The sequence below is a fragment of the Acinonyx jubatus genome, chromosome B4, assembly GCF_027475565.1.
Source record: "Acinonyx jubatus isolate Ajub_Pintada_27869175 chromosome B4, VMU_Ajub_asm_v1.0, whole genome shotgun sequence".
NCBI lineage: Eukaryota > Metazoa > Chordata > Mammalia > Carnivora > Felidae > Acinonyx > Acinonyx jubatus.
The window spans coordinates 105,625,153-105,649,631 of NC_069387.1; the positions used below are offsets into that span (position 1 = coordinate 105,625,153).

Consider the following 24,479-nt stretch of genomic DNA (forward strand, 5'->3'; position numbering starts at 1 on the left):
TGTTCTCTTCTCATAATTTAAAGAAATAATGCAATTTATGTATATAATTAAAAAAATATGCTGATTAATACAGTGATGTTTTTTTAAATTAGTACTGTGTATTTTAAGGATATTCTCTCTTAAAAACACAATTTAAAATATAATTTCAATGCTAAAGTGTTAGATAAGTGAAATCGTGAGGATAGCTTCAAGACAAGAAGCAAACATCCCTTCAGTCAGTCATTCAATGAATCAGTCATAAATTTATTTGACAGTGATTGTAAACAAAATACACAATAAGCTAAGTTTTATACTTTATCTTCAAAGAATTAACAGATTAGCGTAAGAGAAAATTAGACAAACAGTTACAATGGAGCAAGGCATACAGCATTTATTATGTATTAGGTATATTGTACATATATTAATATATTCAAATATTATGAGCGCACAGTAGATAAGAGCAGTCAACACATGCACATATTCAGAAGAACAGAAGTTGAGAGTAGAATCCTAATTAGATATAAAAGAAAGAGAATTTCCCATTCCCCATCCAAAATTCAGGGTACGTTAGTATGAATGAATTATATTTGATCTTTCTATAACTGTATATTCTTTTATTTTTAAAGATTTTTAATATTTTTTATTGAACGAGCATGAGTGGGGAAGGAGCAGAGAGAAGGAGAGAGAGGATCTCAAGCAGGCTCTGCACTGTCAGCACAGAGACCAATGTGGGGCTTGATCTTACAAACCATGAGATCATGACCTGAGCCGAAATGAAAACTTGATCGCTTAACTGACTGAACCACCTGGACACCCCTCTATAATTATATTTTCTAATTTGCATTGCTCCAGAAAACACAAATGAAAAAGGAAAGTGATCTCATATTTCACTTATGAGGACTCTCCATTAAAACTGGAATTATAATTGTAATATGCGCTTCTAAATACCTAAACTTAATTTTTAAATTATTGCTCTTTGCACTTTCATACATGCCCATCTACATAAGATTTGGTTTTTCTATTTAAATATTTTTGTATGTAGTCCATTGAGATTAAAAACAAATCTCACAGCTTTTAAATAATCCCAATTGTCTGGGACACCTAGGTGCCTGGTGGCTCAGTTGGTTAAGCATCCAACTCTTGATTTTGGCTCAGGTCATGATCTTGATCTCACTGCTTGTGACTTGGAGCCCCACCTCAGGCTCTACACTGACTGTGCGGAGCCTGCTTGGGATTCTCTTTCTCTCCGTCTCTCTCTGCCTCTTGCTTGTTCTCTCTCTCTCTCTCTCTCAAAAATAATAATTGTTACAGATAATTACTTTTTACTTTTAATAAAGACTAAGGTTATTTACATTTATTTTGTGCAAAACTAAACATACTTCCTTGAATATGTATGGTAATATGCAATTTTTTGTTTAAAGGTGACCCTTGATAGCTCTCATTTTGAAACATAGATTTCTCAATTCCTTTGGATAATCCATTGTCATTGCAACTTGTTTCATTTTGGCATTGATAATGGAAAATAGACTATATTTTATATTAATAATAAGTGGTGAATTCAATACCTAATCAATAACCACTTGATATCCCAATACTGAATTGAAACTTTTCTACATTATTAGCCACCAAAATGAATGAAATACAAAATATCAAAAATATATATTGGAGGAGACTATGCTAATGTCTGATAATACCTTTGTGAGCACAAGACTATTTATCTCTACATTGAGGAACTATAACTTTCATTTTTATGGTATGGTTAAAAGTTTTGTATTTATTTATATCCTGCAAGAAAAAGATAAGGCAGCTTGTGGCTATATATTAAATATAGTTAGAAAATATACAGTTGGAGTAAGTAAAATTAAAAAAAAATAAATAATGGAAGGTAAATAAAGTGTAGCCAAGAAAAAGGCTCATACAAGTGCAAAGTTCTTTACATTTGCTGAGATCCTCAAATCTGGCAAACAGAAAGTTTGATTAATTACATAAGCCATAGCCTCCATAAGATAAAAATTCAACAATTGTTTAAGAGAATCACCACCATTTATATCTTAAAGTATTTGAATTCTCTTTGCAATGGATTGTTTTTCCAGAGAAAAAGGGGAATAAAAACTTTCCCATAATATAAATTCTTTGTTTAAAAGTCCAATACAAATATTTTGCATGGCAAGAGTCAATGTAGAAAGTACTTTTAACTTTGTTTCATAAATAACTTCTCCAAATTTAGGCAGCCATGATCTCTCATGTTTATGGTAGTAAAAGCATGGATTTTTCTCATTCAATTGTACCAAAAATACCTAGAATAAAAATGGTTCTAAAACTTCCAGACATTTTGTCTGGATTGACGGATCTAAATTAGCTAAACAAATATTTTCAAATTTTGTTAGAAATGAGATCAATTTCTATATAAACAACCAGAAATAAGTTTTTAATGAATATTGTAGTAAAGCTTAATTTTCATGTCAAACCACACAAGGGAAATTTCCAAAACCTATATAAGTTTTAATATTGGTGATATAGTTCTTATTATTAAATGTCTTCTTTATTTGTTTAGAAATTTGGTCACCTTGGATGCTGCAGAAAATCTCTGCCATTATTTTAAGAAATTAATGACACTTAGTAATGAATGCCGATATTCACATGAACGCGGGGATGCACGTATCACCCAGAGAGAAGAATCAGAAGTCCAGCAAAATCATTTAGCTACAGATAGTGATAGCATCCTGCAAAATAGAGTTCTCCAGTCTTGTGCAGACAGGTATAAACTGGAATCACCAGATATTTCTGAGAAATGGATGAATTCTGACTCTAGTCATTCTACATCAACCAAATCCTCTCTATGTGAAGATGCGGAAGGAAGAAATCAGGGAGAAATAGCAGACCAGAAGAGAGAAGACAGCAAATTAAACAGTATCCCCACTAAAAGAATCCCATTTGTGGAAACAGTAATGACAAGTTCTCTGCTGAGGAATTGCCAAAATATTGGACATCGTAATAAAATGTAAGACTTAATACATCATTTTTCTTTACATTGTATATTTTGTGTTTTTTATTGATAGTATTCGTCCATGTTTTGGTAAAGGATTTAAATCACTATTGTATTTCATACGAATTCCTTTAATTATGTTTTTATGATGTGTACAAATTATTAATTATAGTACATATGAATTTGAATTTTGGCAGGTTCTGATTTAATTGACTAGTATTTCATTGAAAATAAGTACATGTAAAATTATTCTTTCTGCTTTCTAATCTTTAAACAATTAAAATGAATTTTTAAGAAAAAATAAAACACTCTGCTATTCTAAAAATTATATAAAGAAAATTTGCTGAATAATCAGGTAATTTCATTTTTAAAAGTATACCTTTTCATGTACTATGTCTTTGCTTCTTGATCTCAGAATAATTTAATAAGCATCTATGCAAGTATTTGAATGCATATGCTATAATTTTTGTAGGCATAACAACCTATAAAGTATGCCAATATTCTTTGATATTAATCACATAAACCTCTTCCAACTATTAAATACTTTAATTTTTAATTTTTTTCTTTCAAGTTTTTATTTAAATTCCAGTTAACATACAGTAGATTAGTTTCAAGTGTAGGATTTAGTGATTCATCACTTATATACAACACCTAGTGTTCATCATACAAGTACCCTCCTTAGTACAAATCACCCATTTAACCCATCCCCCCACCCACCTCCTGTTCTTAATAGTTAAGAGTCTGTTTTATGGTTTGCCAACTTTTAAATACTTTTATAAAGCTAATGGCTTTAATTTTTTTATCGAACCAGAAAAGATAAATATTACTTCAGCTTGTCAACTTTTTTCTTTTTTTACTGTTGGCCTCACTGTCAAGCCAACAAAATTAAAAAATGGTTAAATTTAGCTTTTCCTAAAATAACAGGTGCTGAATAGGGCAGAATGCAGAAAATCACAGTAGCTGACCTTATTTTTCCCAGTCTTTATTCTTTCAGAAGTTGTCAGTGTGAATGGTGATTTCTTTTCTGAAAGCTATATTAAAAAGTTTGATATGCTAAAACTAAGATGTATTCCTTGTGCAAAAATTTTTTTTAATTTTCTTGAAAGTGGCTCTAATATTTCCTCCTTTATATTTCATCATTTTATTTAATCAATTACTTTTGCTCTGTAAGGGAGGAAAAATATCATCTTTTACTTCTACCCTTCTAAGTTCTCAGCTGGTATTCCTGAAACAAAAGGTAAATTAATAAGAGAAAAGCATAAAAATGTATTTAATATGTTTCACATGACATGGAAGTCTTCCTAAAGAAATAAGACCTGAAGAAATAGTTAAACCTGAGCATTTTCGTATCGGGTTTGACAAAGAATAGAAGGTTGTGGAAAATATAATTAGGGCAAAGGGTATAAGCTAAGTGTAGTAAACTGGGGTAAATTTAGCAAGGCCTGTTGATTCAGATTCTTCTTGTCATCCATCTTCAGATGAGAATGCTTCTTTTCTCTAGGTACATGAAGGACACCTCTCACAAGAGGGTCTTATGGCCTGCTTCTGGTGAAGGTCAAAAAGTCCTTTCTGGACAGGCTGTTTCTCAAATTCCTACAGCTTAAAATATTTAGTATACCAGGATGCCGTATTTTGAGGTAGCGTATTCTGAACCCCATCAACTCCAACCCCATCAACACTCCAGACCTGCCTATTGTAATTTCACATAAACAACATTTAGAACTTCTTAATCTGTTATCAATAAAATAACTAAATGATGATAATAAGGAAGGATGGCGAACTGAAAATATAGACAAGCCAAGGTCCTAAAGAATAATGAGAAAAGAAAATGTACGCATTTACTGAACCTCACCATTCAATGTTTCAGGAAGATTCACTGTCAGTTGTGTAGATGTTTCCTAAGTATGATTTACATGTGTTCTTATGCTAAGGGCATTTTATCATTATGATTTTTGCCAAAAAAAAAAAAAAAGATAATGATGGTGGTGGTGATGATGGTAGGCATCTCTGATACAAGCTGTTTTTCTCAACATGGAAACATCCTACATTCAGGAAGCCCCAAAGTCATCATGTTTACCTGCTTTCAGTGTAGTAAAAAGCAGTCCTTGTGTTAGTGTAACTGAGGAAAATATCCCTACTGTTGTTGTTTTCCTTGGGAAATTTTGATGATGTTGGGCTGAGGAATTCAGGCACTCAATGACTGGTGAGCTTTAGAAGAAATTTACAGTTACAGTCAGTGAAACTTGTATGCATTTGTAGAAAAATACAAGATGCTGTCTGAGCTTAAATGACTTTTCTTACAAACCTTTCACTTTTTACCAGTTATAAATGATAAATACATTTTCAGATTATTTATCAGCCAAAATACCAATTATAGTGCTTTAAAAACTTCCTAACTTGTTTCTGTTCAAAAGAAGAAAGAATGAATTGATAATTGAACAACTGAATACAAATTAAATCCATTGCAAAATTTATAGTTCTGTTTACCCTACAGAAGGACATGATTTGTTGGAATGTGATTATTTTTTCTAAGCATGTGGAGTTCAAGTAGTTTATCTTAGGTCAGAAGTTTTATCCATTAACTTTAACTTTCTATTCATAGCAAAATAGATTGAAGTCTTCTACAGGGTTTAAGTAAAATTATGATGATGATAACAATAGTGATAATAAAGCAAAATAATGATAAAAATGGTTACATCATTCCTAATTTCCCACAAATATACTACTATGAGAAAAAACAATGTGTGGTCTTGTCTGGCAGTTTATGACTCAATTCCACTTTGCCTTAAACTTACTAGTATGAGGAAGGAGAAAATTTCATTTGAATTGCCAATAATTATAAAATTACTGAAAACTGTTTTAATGCAAGGGATATATGCAAGAATCACTTCTCCTTCATGTGCCTTTTAAACTAAACTCTGGAATTTAAAGAGCACTTAAGACAGAATAATTAGTATTTTGACTATACTCAGTACCTTGATAATATTCCTGCAATAATCTGTGTGGAAAAAGGGAAATTTACCCAATTAGGAAGAGTTAAAAGGTGAAGCACACTGAGAATCCACTTACTATCATTGTTATTCAAATTTTGCTAATGTTGCTGGGCAGCCTAGCGGGGTGTGGAAAAAACACAGCATTGATTGATTCAGTGCCTGAAATTAGCAAATAGATGTAGGCTGGGAAAATGTTAGAATTTACTACTGGGTTTGTAAGAGCATGATTTAATATTTGTCATGGGCAGGGAGGGAAGTGCAGCTAGTAATAACCTCACGGGTCCTTTCTCTTACAGTGTAGGGGCCCCTCCCTTCTGTCCAAGGCTAGTCTCTCCACTGTGGAGAAGATCACATCCTCTGTTGCCAACTCAGCATAGGCTCCTGCATTGTCCCTTTTTGCAACGTCATCGCTTTCCCCCCTTTCTACTTGATCAACATACTCCGTTATCATACAAAAATCTTGGTATTATTTTCCTCCTTAAAAGAAACAAACAAAAACCCCCTAGTCCTCACATCCCTCTCTAAGTTACTGGCCCGTTTCTCTTTTTCAGATTTGAAGGTTTTCCGTACCATTTTTACCTATGTGCCTATTGTTAACAAAAGATGTTCTTATTTTAAAATAATACTTGATGCAGTTCATGTTTATACATATAGTTTATGAGGACCTCTTACCTACAACTGTTTTTATGGGTTCTAACCATGTTTTCTTTTCTCTTCTGAATAGTATGGCAGCTTTGGTAATCCAGGCACACTGGCGTGGTTACATGGTACGCAGACAGATTCATTTCTCTACAAGGCTACCTACTGCTGCAGTAGGACCCCTGACATTCCAACCCAATGACTGCATCAAGAATAAAACTATTTTAAAGGAAGAAAAAAGGGGAAACACCGTGAATATCCAAGAACAGAGGGAAAAGGCTGCTATTCTTATACAGGTTAGCTTTAATCTTTTGGTGAAATAGTCCTGAGAGATGTAGTTGTCATCTTTCACTGAGTAATTCTATATAATGGACAACCCATGGATGTCAGTGATTTACAGCTACTGGATTTGCTTCTTACTTAGTTAGGTGACAGGTAGGCCATAGGTTGGCTGTGCCTGTGCTTAGTATCTAGGGTGAAAGAGTAGCCTATAATTTAGAAATACATTTCTCATGACCAAGGGCCAAACTGAGCCACACAATCATGTTTAAAGCTTCTGATCAAATATGCCATTTGCCACATTTGGTAACATTTGATTGGCCATAGCAACTCTCGGCCTAATCTAGAGCTCTTTTTAGAAGCATGTTTAAAAATATACTAAAATAATTGTTAAAGTTCTTCAAATACACGTTTTAATGAGAAATTCAGGGAGCAAGTATTGAATGACTTGATTCAACCTCACCAAGATCAGATATTGAAGTGAAGTTCAACCTAATCACATTCATCCTATTATTTATTTATTCATCAAATATTTTTTAGAATCTACTATTTGTCAAGCACTATTATGGGCTTAGGAACCATAACTATAAACAAACTGTATAAGTTCTCTGCCCTCATGGAATTTACATTCTAGTGGAAGAGGCAGAACTAAAAAAATACATAAATATAAAATAAACTAAATAAATACATAAAACTAAATAATGCTAAATAAATACATAAACTAAATTAAATAAATACATAAAACTAAATAATGCTAAATAAATACATAAACTAAATAAACTAAATAAATACATAATGGTACCGAATTGAAAGAGCTTAACCAAAAAATTAGTGTTTCCCTTTATCCATTCTTTCAACAAATATTTCTTGGCACAAAAATCTTACTAGCTTACATTCTGTTGGGATGTGCAGTTAGTAAATAAATATGTTAGATAATGATAAGTACGAAGAGGAAAAGTAAAGCAGGATAAACAGGACAGGAGTATCAAGGGAAAGTTTATCATTTTAGATATGATGGAAATGGAAGACCAGAAAACGTGACATTACAGTGACAGATTAAGCCATTGGCTATCTGGGAGAAGAACACTCCAGACAGTGGAATATCTGATCAAAGGCACTGATTTAGGAGCATACTGCAGTGTTTATAAAGAGCAACAAGAAGCCAGGGTGACTGGACAGTGATGGAGGGGAGAAGGGTAACACTTACAAATCATAAGTCAGTGTAAAGACTTTGGCTTGTCATCTGAATGACATGGGAAGGTATTATAGGAATCTGAGCAGTAGGCTCACATGATCAAGTTCCCTTTATGTTGTTTTTATACTGTAGGAAGGCAGGGGTAGAAGCAGCAAAATCAGTTAGGGGATATTACAGTAATTCAGACAAGGGATAATGGTAGCATGAGGCCAGAGTGTTGCAGTAGAAGCAGTAAGAAAATCACAGGCCAGAATATATATTGGTTTATTTTGAAGGTAGAGCTGATAACATCAGTTCATGGGGATGTGGTATGTAAGAGAGCGTAAGGAGTCATGGATGCCTCCAAGGTATTGGAATAACCAACTAGAGGAATAGCCTTAAAATTAAGTTGCTGGCTTTTACTACGAAAGCCATAGTTTTCAACATTATCTTTGCTATGGTTCTAATAAATATATTCAGTATTTCAGTTGACTTAATTTGTCTGAACTGTACTCCTAAGGGCAATGCATAGACATTACTAATGCCTGAATGGTGGTGGGAGTGGGGGGGATTCAATGGATTCAAGGAAACTCTGAGGAAAAGAAAGAACCTCAGTTACTATCTCAAAATATTATTCTGCAACATGAGAAATGAATATATCATGCAGACCAAACTCCCTCCTGTCATCAGTTGATAAGGAATACTTTGTTCAGCATTGATGGTACGTGGATCTGAAACTTTTGCTTCATTCTGTTCAATGAAGAAACAAGTTTATCGCTTTGTGAAACAGTCTAGTTCAGGGACTGATATCTCTGATGAATGTCCTTTTGTTGAGCTTCTGTGTATCTATGACAAAAGTAAGCATAATTCAGCCTTTGCAGCTTAGAGCAAGTCTCTTTTATTGTACACCATGGTATTTAAAATCACCTGAAGTGATCTCAGTTTCATTTTCTCTTCTCTTGCGTACAGTCATCTGGTTACTTACAGCATTCATATTAGTATGAATTCTAGACTGACTTACCATTCTAGAAAGCAGAGCACAAAGCAATAGAAAGAGCCTGGGCTTTAGAAGGAACAAAATGAACATTTTATGATGGATGTGGTAGAGGCTGCTCTCTGCTCACTAAAACTCACATTCTCCCCTTGTTCCAAGCATACAGCCAGACTAGATATCCCAACTTCTCCTGCACTTTAGCATGGCTCCTTTTCTGAGTTCTAGTCAATACATTGTACATGAAAGACATGTACACCACCTCCATGTCTGGATCATTAAACATTGCACAGATATCCCTTCATATTCTTTTCCCTTTCTGGTTGGCTGAAATGAAGACAGGTTTTGAGGCATCCTTGACAGCTGTCTGTCAGGATTACAGAGCTAGCAAGGTCTGGATACCCGAATTACCTTATGTTAACGTTTTGCCCCATGGTCTTTCTCACCCTCTCGTTGTTTGCCAGATGATTACGAAGTAATCCTTTAGGAGAGAACAAGTGTATAGTATGTTTTGGGAATGGGAGTTGATGGGAGTTGGAGGGAAAATAGATACAATTTCTTGGCCAGGGAATTAATTTGAATATGTGAGAAACATGAATTAATTGTAGATGGATTACCGGGGAAAAGTTAAGATCTTGACAGAAACAAATAAGCTAGAAGATGAATCTGAACATCTATAACACATTTATTTCTCATAAACTGATCAGAGATGGCTGGAGGAAAGTATCTATATACATCACACCAGAAAGACACACACTCTATATTGTACTCTAGAGCTTTGGAGAAGTCCTGTCCCTGATGAGTTGGGCTGGATCCGTTGTGAACCACAGTGAGCTGATCCTTATTATTGAAAGCCTGGATTTAAGTTTCCCTTTATACCCTGTTTTCCCTAGGTCTCCATGTCACCTTGATATCTTCTGTAACCAACCCACCTCTCCCCACTCATCACTAGACTATTTGAAACAAATCCCAGATACCATTTCTTTTGTAAATATTTCACTATGAATTTCTATAAGACCTATTGCTTTAAGTAGAACTACATTACCAACCAAAAATTGAAACTTATTTTTAAATATCACCAAATATCAAATCAGTATTCAAATTTATATTGTTTTATCAATGTTTGTTTACACATTTTTCTTAATCAAAATACAAATAAAGTCATCACTTTGCCTTTGGTTTAAATAATACTTAAAAGTCTTTTAAATACATAGTAACCCCCTCTCTTTTTTCCTTACAGTTTATTAAGGAAACTAGGTCTTTTCTCCTGTAGTTTTCTGCTTTCTGAGTTTTGCCAAATGTATCCCCATAGCATCACATACATGTTTCTTGGTTCCTTCTTTTTCTGTAAGCTGACAGTAGGTTATAAAATTTGCTATTATTTGGGTTTTTTTGTTTTGTTTTGTTTTTTTATCAAGAATACTTCAGGGGCGCCTGGGTGGCTCAGTCAGTTAAGTGTCTGACTTCAGCTCAGGTCATGATCTCATGGTTCATGAGTTTGAGCCCCACATCGAGCTCTGTGCTGACAGCTCAAAGCCTGGATGGAGCCTGCTTCAGTTTCTGTGTCTCCCTCTCTCTCTGCCCCTCCCCTGCTCGTGCTCTCTCTCTTTATCAAAAATGAATAAACATTTTTTAAAAAAGTTTAAAAAATGAATACCTCTAAGTGGTTGTATGTATTACAGTGAAGAAGCACCCAATGTCTAGTTGCCTCTCTTTTAGGAATATTAGTGACCATTGTTAATAATTGCCTAGGTCAATTCTTGTAAATAGTTTGCAAAATATTGATACTCTGTGTAATTTCTTCATTTTTAAACAAAAAATGTCTATAGAGAGAAACTTTGTTTAATTGACTATGTAGTTTACCTTGAGGTGCAATTCACTGGAAAGGCAGGTTAAATGCTTGATGCTTTTTTACCAAGTTTTAGATTAATAAGGTTTCCCAGTATCCTTCAGCGGTCACCATAATGTGTTCTATCATAATATACACATAAAAATTTTAAATATATGATGTTTAATTCCATTGCAAATTTACTCTTACTGATGCTCAAATTGTCCCTCATTTGGCCAGGTTAGCTTCAAATTAGCTTTGGTGATACAATTCAGTAGTTTTTAAAAACTTCCCTTGCTTTCTAATGCGCCATTATGTTTCAGGTTCATTTTGCATACATTTTATGCCAGGCCTAGATTCAGACATTGCCCCAAAGATCTTTGGTTCCTTTAATGGGGATAATATTTAGAAACCCAGCCTGGGTTTAGGAGTGAATTAGGATCTTAGAGGTGTTGTTGTTACTGGTATGGTCATGGTTTCTAGATGTTTTTTCATTGTACGGAGCTTACAAATACATATTTTTAAGAAAAAGTATACCATGGGTTCATACTGACATTTTAATATTAAATTTAGGACTACAGAATTTTTACTTATTCGATTTTATATTTGCATCTTTTTTCTTCTATGGAAATTTCTGGTTCCCAATAACATTAACATAATTGTTCTTTATTTTTTTCCTCCTTTTCACTCTCCTTTCTGTGTGTGTGTGTGTGTGTGTGTGTGTGTGTGTGTGTGTGTATCTGTGTTTGTGTCTGTGTACACATGCACATACTTAGTGAAAATAAATAAGGACCATACAAATAAGAAAAAAAAAAAACAACAGGCTATTTATTCAGAGACTGCTATAGCAAGGGACTCAGCCACTATCAGTTGCCTTTGGCATAGTCTCAAAGGCAGGGGGGAGAGTAGGAAACCTTTAGTGGAGAAAGGGAGAGAGAAAAAAAAGATCTTCAGGTATGGTCTAATTGGAGGGTTTGGGGGAAGGTATTAAAGTGGGCAGCTAGAAAGTAGGACATATTGTGTGATTGGTTGGGAAGCTTATTTGGCTAGCTTTGGTTGATCCTGAGTTGGAAGTAGGGACAAAAGTAAGGAGGCTGACAGTCATTGACAAAATCTTGACCATTCTTGGCTACTTGTTGCCGAGGTTGTGGTTTGGCTTTCAAGGCTAGTTGCTGCAGAGGTTATGAGTGACTTCTATTGTCATGTATGTTCTGGCTATTGTCCATACATTCCAGTTCTCCATATATAGATTTTCCATGATAACAATACCAATATTATTACTAACAATATGATTATTGAAAACATATTTAAGGTATCTTCTGTAGTTAAATTTGTCTTTTGAGTATATTTGACTAGGAATAAATATATTTTAAAGTCACTTTAAATAACTTCCGTGTGTATATGCCCCCAGCATAAAATATATTTTTGTATCTCTTCAGGACTTCCTTTTTATTTCATATTTGTTTGTTTTATAGTTATCTTATGCATGTGCACAGTTCCAAAGTCAAATCTAAGAAATATATATTCAGAGAAGTCTGGTTTCTGTTGCTATATCTTGCATCCTATTTTCTGCCTCTATACTTAATGATTTTTAAAATTAATTTCATAACTTTTATTTGTAAATATTAACAACCACATATACATATATGAATATATTTGAGTGTATATGTTTATATAATTTATGTATTTATTGTATATTTATATGCAAAGTTGCATAAAAATGGCAGCATAGAATATACACTTGTTTCTATCTTGTTTTTTTATACTTAATGGATCCTAGATCTCACTCCCTAGTAGTATATAAAAGTACTTATTTAAAAGCTACAGAGTTCTTGGAGTTATAGTTAGGAAAGCTTTCTCGACTCCAAGATTATTAAGGAATCTGAATGATTTTAATTCTATTTTTATGTGCTTAGTTTATTTTAAAATGAAATTAGTTAATAGTTATGGGAAAAGATTATACCTTTCTAATATGGCCATTTGTATATGTTGAAATTTTCCTAAATGTGTGTTAGTTTATTTTATACACAATTATTTGAAAATGAGAAAAATTGGTTTTCCTTTGTATCTCTTTCTTCTTAGTTTAGAATGGGTCCTGGAGGAATTGTCAGATAATTGATTGGTTGACCTACATGTGCAGTTGAGGGAGTTTTAAAGATTCTTTTCTGCTTACCACAAGGAAAGTCTCCTGAGATTCAGAACTTTAGACACATGCAGTTGTTTAATTTATCTTACAGTTTTAAGTGTCACATAAAGTTCAAAAAACAGATTATTGAGCCATTAAACTAAGGGCTTAGATGTTTTATCTTCCTAATGGGATAACACAGAGAATCTGGTTTGTAGTTTGATCTATAACCTTGTATAACATGCTTTAAATTTTTGTTTAGGCAGTTTGGAAGGGCTTCCTTTTGCGAAAGAAACTGACAACAGCTTTAGAGGCTATTAAGAATGAAGAATCTGAAGAAGAATATGAAGAAATAAATTTGGAGGATTTTACATTTGATGAAGTAAGTACCAACTACAACGTATAAATATAGGTCTTAAAAATGTTTAGTATACTGTTTTGGAGCTAAATCAGTTTTTAAGATTTTTATCCTCTTAACACTATGTCATAGATTATTTTAAACAACACTTGAAAAGGTATGCTTCTGATTTCTTAATATCCTCTTTATTTACTCTACAAGCATGTACAGTATGTGACTGTGCTCCGAGAATATTAACAAGAGTTTGTGCGTACTTTTTGACAAAATGATTTGCACAATGTTTTGTTTATCAGTTATCCTTCATTAAATACAACTCTGAGCTTATGTATGCCCTGCTCAACAGTCTTTTGTAGTTCTTTGTTGCCTCGCAAAATGAGAACACCCTCTATATTGTTAATGTAAGAGTCCACAGTAAGGTACCAAAGTGTAAAGACATCCATACCACTTCTGTGACTTCCAAATGCTCCAACCAAATCGAGCACTGTTTTATCATACAGAGCACTAGCCTTTTACATTAGTTTTACTCACTGTTTCCTCTTAGTTACACCCACATAAACACCACTCTGATGAAGATGTAAAACATATGAACATCTCCAGACTTCCTCATGCCTCTGCAGTATTCATACCTCCATCATCATAGATTAGTTTTCCCTATTTTGAACTTCCTATAGGTGGAATCATACAGTATGTAATCTTATTATTTCATGTAATATTATGTCCATAAGATTTATCTATGTTGTTGAGTATAGTTGTATATATACCAATCTTAAAAATACCCACTTTTTGGTGCACTTGGATGGCTCAGTCAGTTAGTTAAGTGTCCAACTCTGGATTTCAGCTCAGGTCGTGATCTCCTAATTTGTTGGATTGAGCCTAGGGTTGGGCACTGTCCTGACAGTGCGGAACCTGCTTGGGATTCTCTCTCTCCCTCTCTGCTCCTCCTTGGCTTGTGCACACACAGGTGTGCACATGCTCTCTCTCTCTCTCTCAAAAAAATAAGTAAATAAATAAAAAGAAAATACCCACTTTTTATCTATTATTTGAGTATGCTACTTTTTAAATCTATTATTTGAACACACCATTTTTTTATTTGAATACATACACTTTGAATAGTAATCTATTCTACTATTGAAAGATATTTGTTGTTAATTCTAGTATTGCCTATTAAAGCTAAATGCTATGAACATTCTTGTGCATGTCTTCTGATGTACATAGTCACATTTCTTTTAGGAATAGAATTTCTGGGCCTTAACATTCACCTGTGTTTAGTTGATAGTGCCTAATGGTATTCCAAAGTGATTATATCAGTTCATAGCCCTATCAGAAGAATATGGGTGTTTTAGAGGAGCTCTATCTTCACAACACTTTGTATTTTCATGTCTTTTTCTTCCATTCCAGTAGGTGTGTGGTGGTATAGCTATTGTTGTTTTAATTTTCATTTGTCATAATTAATAATTTTGAATACCTTTTAAAATGCATATTGGCCATTTAGATATTCACTTTTGTGATATGATCAAGTGTTTGTGTATTTTTTCATTGGGTTGTATATCTTTTCTTCTTATTGATTTGTAGAAGTTCTATATATATTCTGAATACTACTCTCTTTTCCCTTGCAAATATTCTAACCTCTGTGGCTTACCTTTTCACTGTCTTTATGGTTAATTTTAATGAACAGAATGTTTCTAATTTCAAATAAAAAATTTAATTGTTGTGATATATGAGAAATCTTTGCTTACTCCTAGATCATTAAGATATTCTAGAAACTTTATAGCTTTCAGCATTTAAATCTAGAAGCACCTGGAATTAATTTTTGTTTATAGTGTGAAGGAGGGGTCATGTTATTCTTGGGTCAAATGAATCTATAAATCAACTTGGGAGAAATAATATTTTTTAGTCTATTACTTTTTAAAATCCATGAACATAGACTATCCCACAATTTATGTAAGCCATTAAAAATCTCTGTGAAAATGCTTTGTAGGTTTCATCATAGAGGTCTTGTACATTTTTGGTTAGATTTATCGGATATTTTCTGATATTATATTTTTGTATATTGACCTTATATTCAGCCACTTTGTTAAAATCACTTATTAATTTTAGTAGGTTATCTCTCAGGTCTTTGGTATTCTGTATACACATCATGTCATCTGAGAACAATTACATTTTTTTTTCCAATTCTTATGCCTTTTATTTGTTTTGTTTGTGCATTTGTTTGTTTTTGATTTACTATTTCCGGTAAAATGTTGAATAGTGGTGATATTAGTTTTCATCATTTTCTAGCTTCTGGTCTTTGGATGAAAGCTTTCAGTATTCCACCACTAAGTAAGAGTTTTAATATAGGTTTCTTGTAGAAACTCTATATTTGATTAAGGAATTTACCTTCCTTAACATATTTTTACCATTCCAAGAGGCTAATATGATGATGATGATGATGATGATGATGATTTTATATATGAGTTCTATTTTATCAAATACTTTTTATGCATATAACAGTGATTTTCAAACTTTAACTCTTATATTCTTAGAATAAACCAACTTAGCTGTAATGTATTATCTTTTTTATTACCTCTGAATTTGGTTTACTAGTATTTGTTTAGAATTTTTGCATTTATATTCAAGAAGAACTTGGATGTATAGATTTTCTTTTTTATAAAACTGTTAATTTAGATTTTGGTATCAAAGTTATGTTGGCCATATACATTTCATTGGGAAATGTTTCCTCTGTTTTGTTTTCTGAAAGAGTTTGATGTAATATTGATTTTATTTGTTTCTTAAAAATGTGTCTCAGCATATAATATATTTGGGGAAATGTTCCATGAGCATTTGAAAAGAATTTTAAGTATATTGTTACTAAAATCACAGTTATTTCAAGTTTATTAATTGTGGTTTTAAAAATCTTCTGAGTCCTCAGTGACTTTGGGAGGAAGAATTCTGTTATTGACTGAAGGATGCTAAAATCTCTTACTATGATTGTGGGTTTCTCTAAATGAACTTATAGTTCTGTCAAATTTTGCCCCATACTTTGAAGCTACATTATTAGGGCATCACATTTTGTATAGGAAGTGATTGTATCATTGACCATTTCATCATAATAAAATTCCCTTGTTTAACTCTAGGTTCCCTCTTTAACCAAATGCCTTAGTGGCTACTTCCTCTGATATTTCATACCTACAACAACTTTCTTTTGGCTGGTAATTTTATAGTAATAGATATTTTTCTAACCATTCCCATTTAACATTTCTGTGTTTTATATTTAAAATTATTATATCATAAGAGACTATAATTAGGTTTTGCTTATTTTTATATTCCATTCTGATAGTATTTCATTAACATATTCAAATTATTTTAATATTTTTTATAGAATATAATTAGATTTATCAATACCATCTTTGTATGAGTTTTTTGTTTGTCGTATGTATTCTATGTATATTTTTTTAGGTTTTTATTGCCCTCTCTTGCATGAATCAAGTTTTTGTTTGTTTTCCTTTTCCCCCCTTCATTAGCTTGTTGGTTTGTGGTTATGTTTTTCCATGTACTTCATTTTTTCCTGCATTAACAAGCTTCCATCTGCATTTATTTTCCTTCCCCTGAAGGATTTGTTTTAGTAATTATTTAACTTCAGATGCGTTTTTTGTCATTTGAACACTTCTTTTACTTTAAAACTTGAAGGATATCTTCTCTAGGCATAGAATTCTAGGTAAAGTTTTTGTGTTCAAAGATGTTATTTCATTAGCTTCTGGCTTTCATAGACTCCGTTGAAAAGTCAGTACTAAATCTTAATTTTCTTCTCTGAAGATATCCTTCCACTCCTGGACTACTTTTAAGGTTCATTTTCTGTGTTTGTTTTTCAGCAAAGGTGTGATTTTCTTTGTATTTACTCTGTTTGTAGTAAGGAGGTTGAATGGCTTCTTGAATCTGTGGTTTATGTCTTTTACCAGTTTTGGAAATTTCTTGGCCAAGTATTTCAAACATTTAATCTTTTTCATTATTTCTCTTCTTTGAGGTAAAGTGCTTCCAAAAATGTATATGTTAGAATTTCTCATCATTTCACATTAGACTTTTCAACTCTGTTTTGAATTGTTATCTATTTTTGTGTGTGTGTGCTTCTGTGTTTTAATTTGCATGTTTTTTACTGACCTATCTTGTAGTTCACTAATTGTCTCTCTTGAGTTACCTAAGAATTTGTAGCCTATATTTTGAATTCTTAATTTTAGTTATTCCATTTTTTTATAGTTTTAGAATTTCTACTTATTTATTATAAATTCTAGTTAAATGTTGAAGTTTTCTATCATCTTCTATATTTTCTTGAATATACAAAGTATGGTATTTTCAAAATTTTCTCGGTTAATTGCAACATCTGGATCACTTGTAGGTTTATTTCTATTGACTGTTTATCTCTTGTATTTTGAGTTAGTTCTCCTTTTTGGCATTCAATCTTTGATTAACTATCAGACATGAATGAAAAAAGTGTAAAGAGCCCGAAAGGTGTTTTCTTTCTCTAAAGAGGATTTAATTTGAATCTTGCAGGCAGATATTGTATGGAAGAGTTTCTTTGAGGCTTATTTTCAAGCTTTATTGACTGGTCTTTTTCTGGTTTCTCTTGGGGGCTGATCTAATATGGTGTCTCAACTAAGAGTGACATATTTACCAGGTTACCCTCACCTTGTTTGTCCCTTGATTCTAACCCCCTTCTTCACAGCATCCAGTGACTGAAGAAGTTCCTTTTTAGCTTTTTAGTACAATAGGTATTCCTATTGCCCTTTGATTCTATGTGTCTCTCCTACACATATTCTACATGGAGTTGGAAAACACATGAAGGGGAATTTTATACATTACTTTGAGCTCACATTTCTGTGGCTCTTTTCTCTTGAGGATCTTAGTCCAATCCTAACTACCTTGGCATCCCTGCACTTTAACTTCTGTGTCCTCATTCCAGTGAAACTGCTACAAGAAACTTCATATTTCTGCTTGGCTTCTTTTTCCTGTTAATAAAATTAAGAATTTTCTTGAGGGAAAATGTGGAGGGAAATATAGGATTCATATCAGCATGACACTCTACTTTCTAGGATCTTGGCTTTTTAAGTCCTGGATGCTTTGATTACCCTTGCGTGCCTTCAGCTCCTTTTTAAATGTAATAATTATAGATGTTCTCAGGATAATTTTAATTCTAATTAAAGCTATGCCAGAATGAAATGGACAGAACAAAATTTTTATAAATGAGTATTTCAGGTCAGTAGTTATCTTAAATATTTCAGGAATTGTTCTCACCACAATGAAGAAAACAGGTAAGATCCCTAACCTCACAGAGCTTACATTTAACTTGAAGTGATAAACAGTGAGTAAATACATAAATATATAGAATGCTATAAAAATACATTTTTACCTATTTTTCATTGGCACCGCTTTATTTTATTATTTTTTTGAAATTAAGAAAGATGTGCCTTTTTTTGAAAACTAAACATATAAATCATTAATAGAAAAGATCTCAAAGTTAGCCATTTGAAAAGCTTGGCATCAAAACTTCTTACCATTCATCTTCTAGGAAGTTAGTAATATGTAATGACTTTATTGTACAATTTGGGAAATTAAATGCTTCTCTTGAGTCTTTAGGATTATTTATGCTCATTACTTAACAGTAATGAGTATCATAACAGGCTATGAAAGTACTGTGATGGCTAATGAATTATAGGTTTGAGTGACAATGTAGTATCAACCACTTTCCATGAGTTACATAGTATTTTCTTTTTATATACTTCTGAACATCAATGCCAAATTGCAGAGGGTACATGTGTCTTTTCTCCTTTTCTTTCTCTTCTTTGCTAATTGCTTATTTCACCTTAGGCATTTAATATATAGAATATGAAAACATTTACAAATTAATACTTATTTCTTTACTATTTTCCTTTCCAATGAGTTAACAACCATTAAGTAGCAGTCTAGGAATAAAGAACAACAAACTTTTAACTACTGCATTACAGCTGCTGAAAAGATCATGACTAGTCACTTAATAAGAAGGTATCAATGACTGGCAAGTGCAGTGTGGAAATTACCTAAAATGAACAGGCAGAGATAGAGACATGGGGACTGAGGATTCAGTGAATGCATCAAACAGCGTCACCACTTTATTTGAAAATCATCTTACAACTTAAGATGTCATGATTAAATGACCATGGAGTCCCTGTATCAGAATGTCTGTATGCTGGCAGAAGAAAAAAGACATTTATTACTTGTCACATCAGGCAGGAGGAGCTTAGTGCTCCTATCTGTTCCCCTTTGCCCCCAAGTTGCACAGGGAGGAATCCAAAGAATTCCCCCCTAGGAATCCCAAGCCTAGGAAACCTTATATTTTAAAAAGGGCTACTACCAAACCTTTCCACTCCATGATCCAGAGGAAATGATTATCTTAATTATACCAGACAGCAAAGAAATTTTTCCTTCTGCCCCAGAGGGAAACACTAGAAGACTATCTCTATCTTCTGAGTCTATTAGCTATAGTAACATCTTTGAAAAGATAGTCCGGAACAACAACTCTTGTACGTTAGGCAGAAATGTTAGAAACCTATAAAAAAATTGTCTCCCAATAATATGTAGTCCTTGTGTATACATGGCAAATTTTCCCATAAGACCCACTCTAGTAGGTCCCCCCAAATAATCGGACAGGAGCCAGGAGAAAATCCATTGGGTTATCCTCATAATGCATTTATTAAGGTTACTATCAATAGCCCAGGTATTTTCTCTTTAAGTTTCTGTACTGACTCCAACTAGGGGCTTTAATCCAGGTACAGCTGGGAGTATTAGCTACTGCACAGACTCTTGGGCCTCAAGGAAGAAGTTTAAATTCTGCCATCTAAAACAACCCTGGCCAGTGAGTCAAAACTGACTTGAATGATTTCTAGTGGTGTTTTCGTAAACATTTGAAGATGATTTATGACCAGAACACCTTCCAGGTGGCATTTGTCCATCCCATGGGATGACTGAGAATGGGTATAGGGAAACGTCTAGTGTGGTACAGGTGGTACAGGTTCTGGGGCTATCCCTTGACATCCTGATCAACTTCTCTGTAATGTTAAGGGGAATCACTATCACACTGTGGTCACAGCCTTCTGGAAAGGAATGGCAGACCCAGCAATAAGTTAAATTTAAGGTTCTTGCAGCCACTTGGAAGGGCCATACAGCACATTTTCTTGTGGAAGAAGGCTTCAGGGGTAGTTCTGAAGGACAAAAAATTATCCATGCCCCCCCTTTCCTCTACCTCTCAGAACGTAAGGTGTTCATTTCAAAGATGCTGGGTGGTGGTTATCCTCCACCCCCTCAAAATTCAAGTGTCCCGTTGCAGTAAATGCAACCTCACTTTTTTTTCCTAATCATTCTCCATTCACACCTAGACCTTTTGAGTGGAAGGTTTAGGACAAGAGGAATAAATTCATTTTTAGAAAACTTAGCCAGGATTAAATTTGTATACCTTGAATCTCCTGTGGCCAGGCTGTGCCGTGAGGATTAGGATGTGTCAATCATGCTGGTCTGGGACTCACTGTTAGGGAAGAGGAATATGCATCATGCCCAGGAATTGTCAGGACAGAATCCTGAGTTGTCAAAGCAGGTCTGTCTTAACCTCGGTACAGTTTTTCCTACTCATTGCCTAGGAAGTAGCTGCAAGGGTATGATCCTTTTCTGGGGACAGTCACATTAACTGACTTATCAGCATGTTTGAATGGAAGGAAGTAAGACTGGTGGAGTCAGACTATCAGCTCATTGTTGAATAGCTTTTGTGATAAAAGGCAGTACCTGTCAGACTCCAATGGTCCAGAAAACCGTAAAATTATACAGACAAATTTCAAGGCCTGCAGTTAATATGGCCAAAGTCACCTGGCAACCTGAAAAGATATCAACAGTAAGGTATTGAAAGTTTAATGTAGTCAATTTTTCAATAGCAGACAGGGGCAAGGATCCATGCAATGTTACCTCTTTCACCATAGATGAAGGGGTAAATTTAGTAGAAGTAATGGGGCACCTGGGTGGCTCAGTCAGTTAAGCATCTGACTCTTGATTTCAGCTCAGGTCATGATCCCACAGTTTGTTAATTAGAGCCCTGCATCAAGCTTTGCACTGATAGTGTGGAACCTGCTTGGGATTCTCTCTCTCTCTCTCTCTCTCTCTCTCTCTCTCTCTCTCTCTCTGTCCCTCCCCTTCTCTATCTCTCTCTCTCTCTCTCAAAATAAATAAACTTAAAAAAACTGTTTGTAGAAGTCACAAGTCTAGCATGCATTAATAGCTTCAAACATAGAATGAAGCCTAATCGGTGATTTGATTCCAGTCATCTCATCAGGGGATGGGACTTTACATTGGACATCCATATGAGTAATCAAAAGAGTTCTGTAAACAACTGTGATTTGATTTTCCTGTGTGAGGACCCAAAACAGGTTGTCTGTAGTCAGCCGGTCTGTAGTTTTCCACATGGCAGACCAAACTGTGGACTGTTGGCCACAACCCAAGTGTCATTTGGGTTTCAGCTTATCTGAACCATCCCTGAACCAGACCAATAGGGGAACCTGGGTGAATTTAATCCAAGCCAGTAGCTCCAAGCCAGTAGCTCTGGTTCAGGCCATTGAGTTGAGGTAATGTTTCCCTGAGGATTATAGCTGCTACTTTCTCATGTCAAAGCCAGGATTCCACTGAGGCCAGGATGGCTATTTCTTTTGACAAGTGAGGCTTTGGAAGACCTTTCACCTTGTTAGTCATTGAATCTGAGCTGTTTCACCCCAAACCAGAACTATTAGGTCAGAGAGTCACAAGGCCTCCAACGGTCAATCATTTAGTTTCTAAAAGAGTCCAGCAGGAGCTTTTTTCCAATGGGAATATACCTGGTATCTGTGTTAGAAAGGCCACAAACCCAAAGCCACAAGGGATGCCTCTAGGTGGAGGCCAGAGGGTCCAATTGATAATATCATCAGTCACAGAATCTTCTATTGTTTCCAGTTCTGAAGGGGTCCAGTAAAATATTGGACCTACTTTTTTGTGGTAAAAAGCTGAAGAGATAATAGGGTTTTTTTGTTACTGTTGTTTTTTGTTTGTTTGTTTGTTTGGCCAGTGGAGAGATTGAGCAGTATATTTCTTCCATAGTCCCAAGAAATTACTTGACTAACCAATCCCTGAATGCTATCTCCAGAATTTTGTTCAGATTTGTCGGTCAAGTCCTGCTGGCAGAGGTGTGATAATTCACTATTATCAGGACAGTTAAAACTAAGACTTTTTTTTGTTGTTGTTGAGATATAATTCACATACCATTCTGACATGACAACCAACAGGATATCATCTATATAATGAAAGCTTTGGACATCAGAGGATAGACCCAATAGTCATCCAAGAGATGTCAAGTTAAGAGTTTGTCACACTAACATTTCTCTACCTGCAACTCTTCCCCTATTGGGATAAATGCCTCTGGCACTTATGGGATAGAAAAGTAAAACATGTGATATATCAACTTCTACTCTACAATTCAGATATAGAAGCAGCAATAGTACACTGAATTAGCCTAAAGAGCCCCACCACAAGATAACTTCAGCTCCTTCCTCCACAGTGAACCATGTCTAAACCCCATAAGTTGAATCAATGTGGTCCATACCCTATGAGTCCAGAGTAGCATAGTGCCCTCTAGCACAGGGGAAAACACTATCTGTATCTTCCCAGGGTGTTAGCTATACACAGATCCTTGAAAAGATAGTCTGGAAAGAAAGCTGTCATAAGGCATGCAGAAATGGAGACTCATGAAGAATTGTCTGCTGGCCCTAAGCACTGATTATATACCACTCATAATGAACTTCTGAAATAGTGACGAATAAGACATTTTCTTGGGCCTTGAGTTCACAGTGCAAAGTGGATAACCTTTTTAAAATAATTATTTTAGCGGAAGCCTTAATAAGCCTAGGTCTCAATCTCCTTTAGAGGGAATTTTGGCCACTTTGCCATAAAATATCTATAATAACTTAATACACGTGTAAATAATAAGTATGTTAAGTCTAATGTGGCATAGTGATCTACACCAGCACTTTTATTTTTATTGTTTTTATTTTTATTTATTTATTTTTAATATTTATTTATTTTTGAGAGAGAGAGAGAGTGAGGGGAGGGGCAGAGAGAGGGAAACACAGAATCTGAAGCAGGCTCCAGGCTCTGAGGTGTGAGCACAGAGCCCAATGTAGGGCTTGAACTCACGAACTGTGAGATCGTGACCTGAACCGAAGCTGGATGCCTAACTGACTGAGTCACCCAGGTGCCCCTATTTTGCACCTTTTAAATTACAGTAATTTTAGTTGATGCTTTTATTTGTCGATTTAATTTAATAAGATTTTCTCTGTTACTTAACACTGTTTAGAACCCACCATATTAAAATAATAAAGTTATCTTTAAGTTTAAACCACCAATTCTGTTACGAGTCCTTAAATCTAGAGAAGATGAGAAAAGCTAATATAACATAAATATAGAAAACCACAACAGTCAAATCGGATTTTTTTTCTCAGACTGAAGTAAAATTCAGTAAGTTTTCAGGAATAATTTTTGAGACAGAGACAAAGGTGTTAAGCTGGGCAACATTCTGCTCTGCGGTTTATGTTTGATCCCTATCGCAAATTAACTTCACAGAGTGTTACATATTACAGTACATTGTGGGGAAATAAACAAATGCAATCTAAAGTATAGGCAAAGGAAAAGACCACAGTGACATTTTGTTTAATGAAAAAAGGTATGCATGGCATATATATAACAACAGTCTCAAACAATTTGAGCCACCGTGCTTTTGCAATGAGGATGGAAGAGAGGGTTTAGAAAGTGAAATTTGAGATGTATAATGGGCCAAGTTTCCAAAGTATAAGGATTCTAAGATGCTCCAGAAGTTATCAAGAAGTATTAGAAAGAATTATTTTGGGGATAGCAAGGGACAACTTGGACAGAAGAGGAGGAAAGTGTTGGGGCATGAGAGTAGTAGTGAAGGGAGGAGGAAAAACATCAAGTCATGGCTTTTAGCATTTCTGGGACTTGCTCAATTCTAACTGACTTGTTGCTTAGGGCAAGTCTGAACCTAGTTTCACGCATCAAATGAAAGGATTACACTAGATGGCCTGAAAAATTGTGTAT

The 24,479-nt window shown here is 34.3% G+C and overlaps 1 protein-coding gene across 6 annotated transcripts in view; it reads left to right on the plus strand.

The window, feature by feature from the left end:
* LRRIQ1 (leucine rich repeats and IQ motif containing 1) overlaps positions 1–24,479 on the plus strand; it is a 230,785-nt gene that overhangs the window by 80,206 nt on the left and 126,100 nt on the right. For all 6 annotated transcript variants that reach the window (XR_008300373.1, XM_027071142.2, XM_027071143.2 and 3 more), the window contains exons 16-18: positions 2,534–2,980; positions 6,683–6,893; positions 13,257–13,376. Coding sequence is in view for 5 of the 6 variants with exons in the window: in XM_027071142.2 (XP_026926943.1) it covers positions 2,534–2,980; positions 6,683–6,893; positions 13,257–13,376 (778 nt within the window). In the remaining variant the exon portion in view is untranslated. The remainder of the gene's footprint in view (positions 1–2,533; positions 2,981–6,682; positions 6,894–13,256; positions 13,377–24,479) is intronic.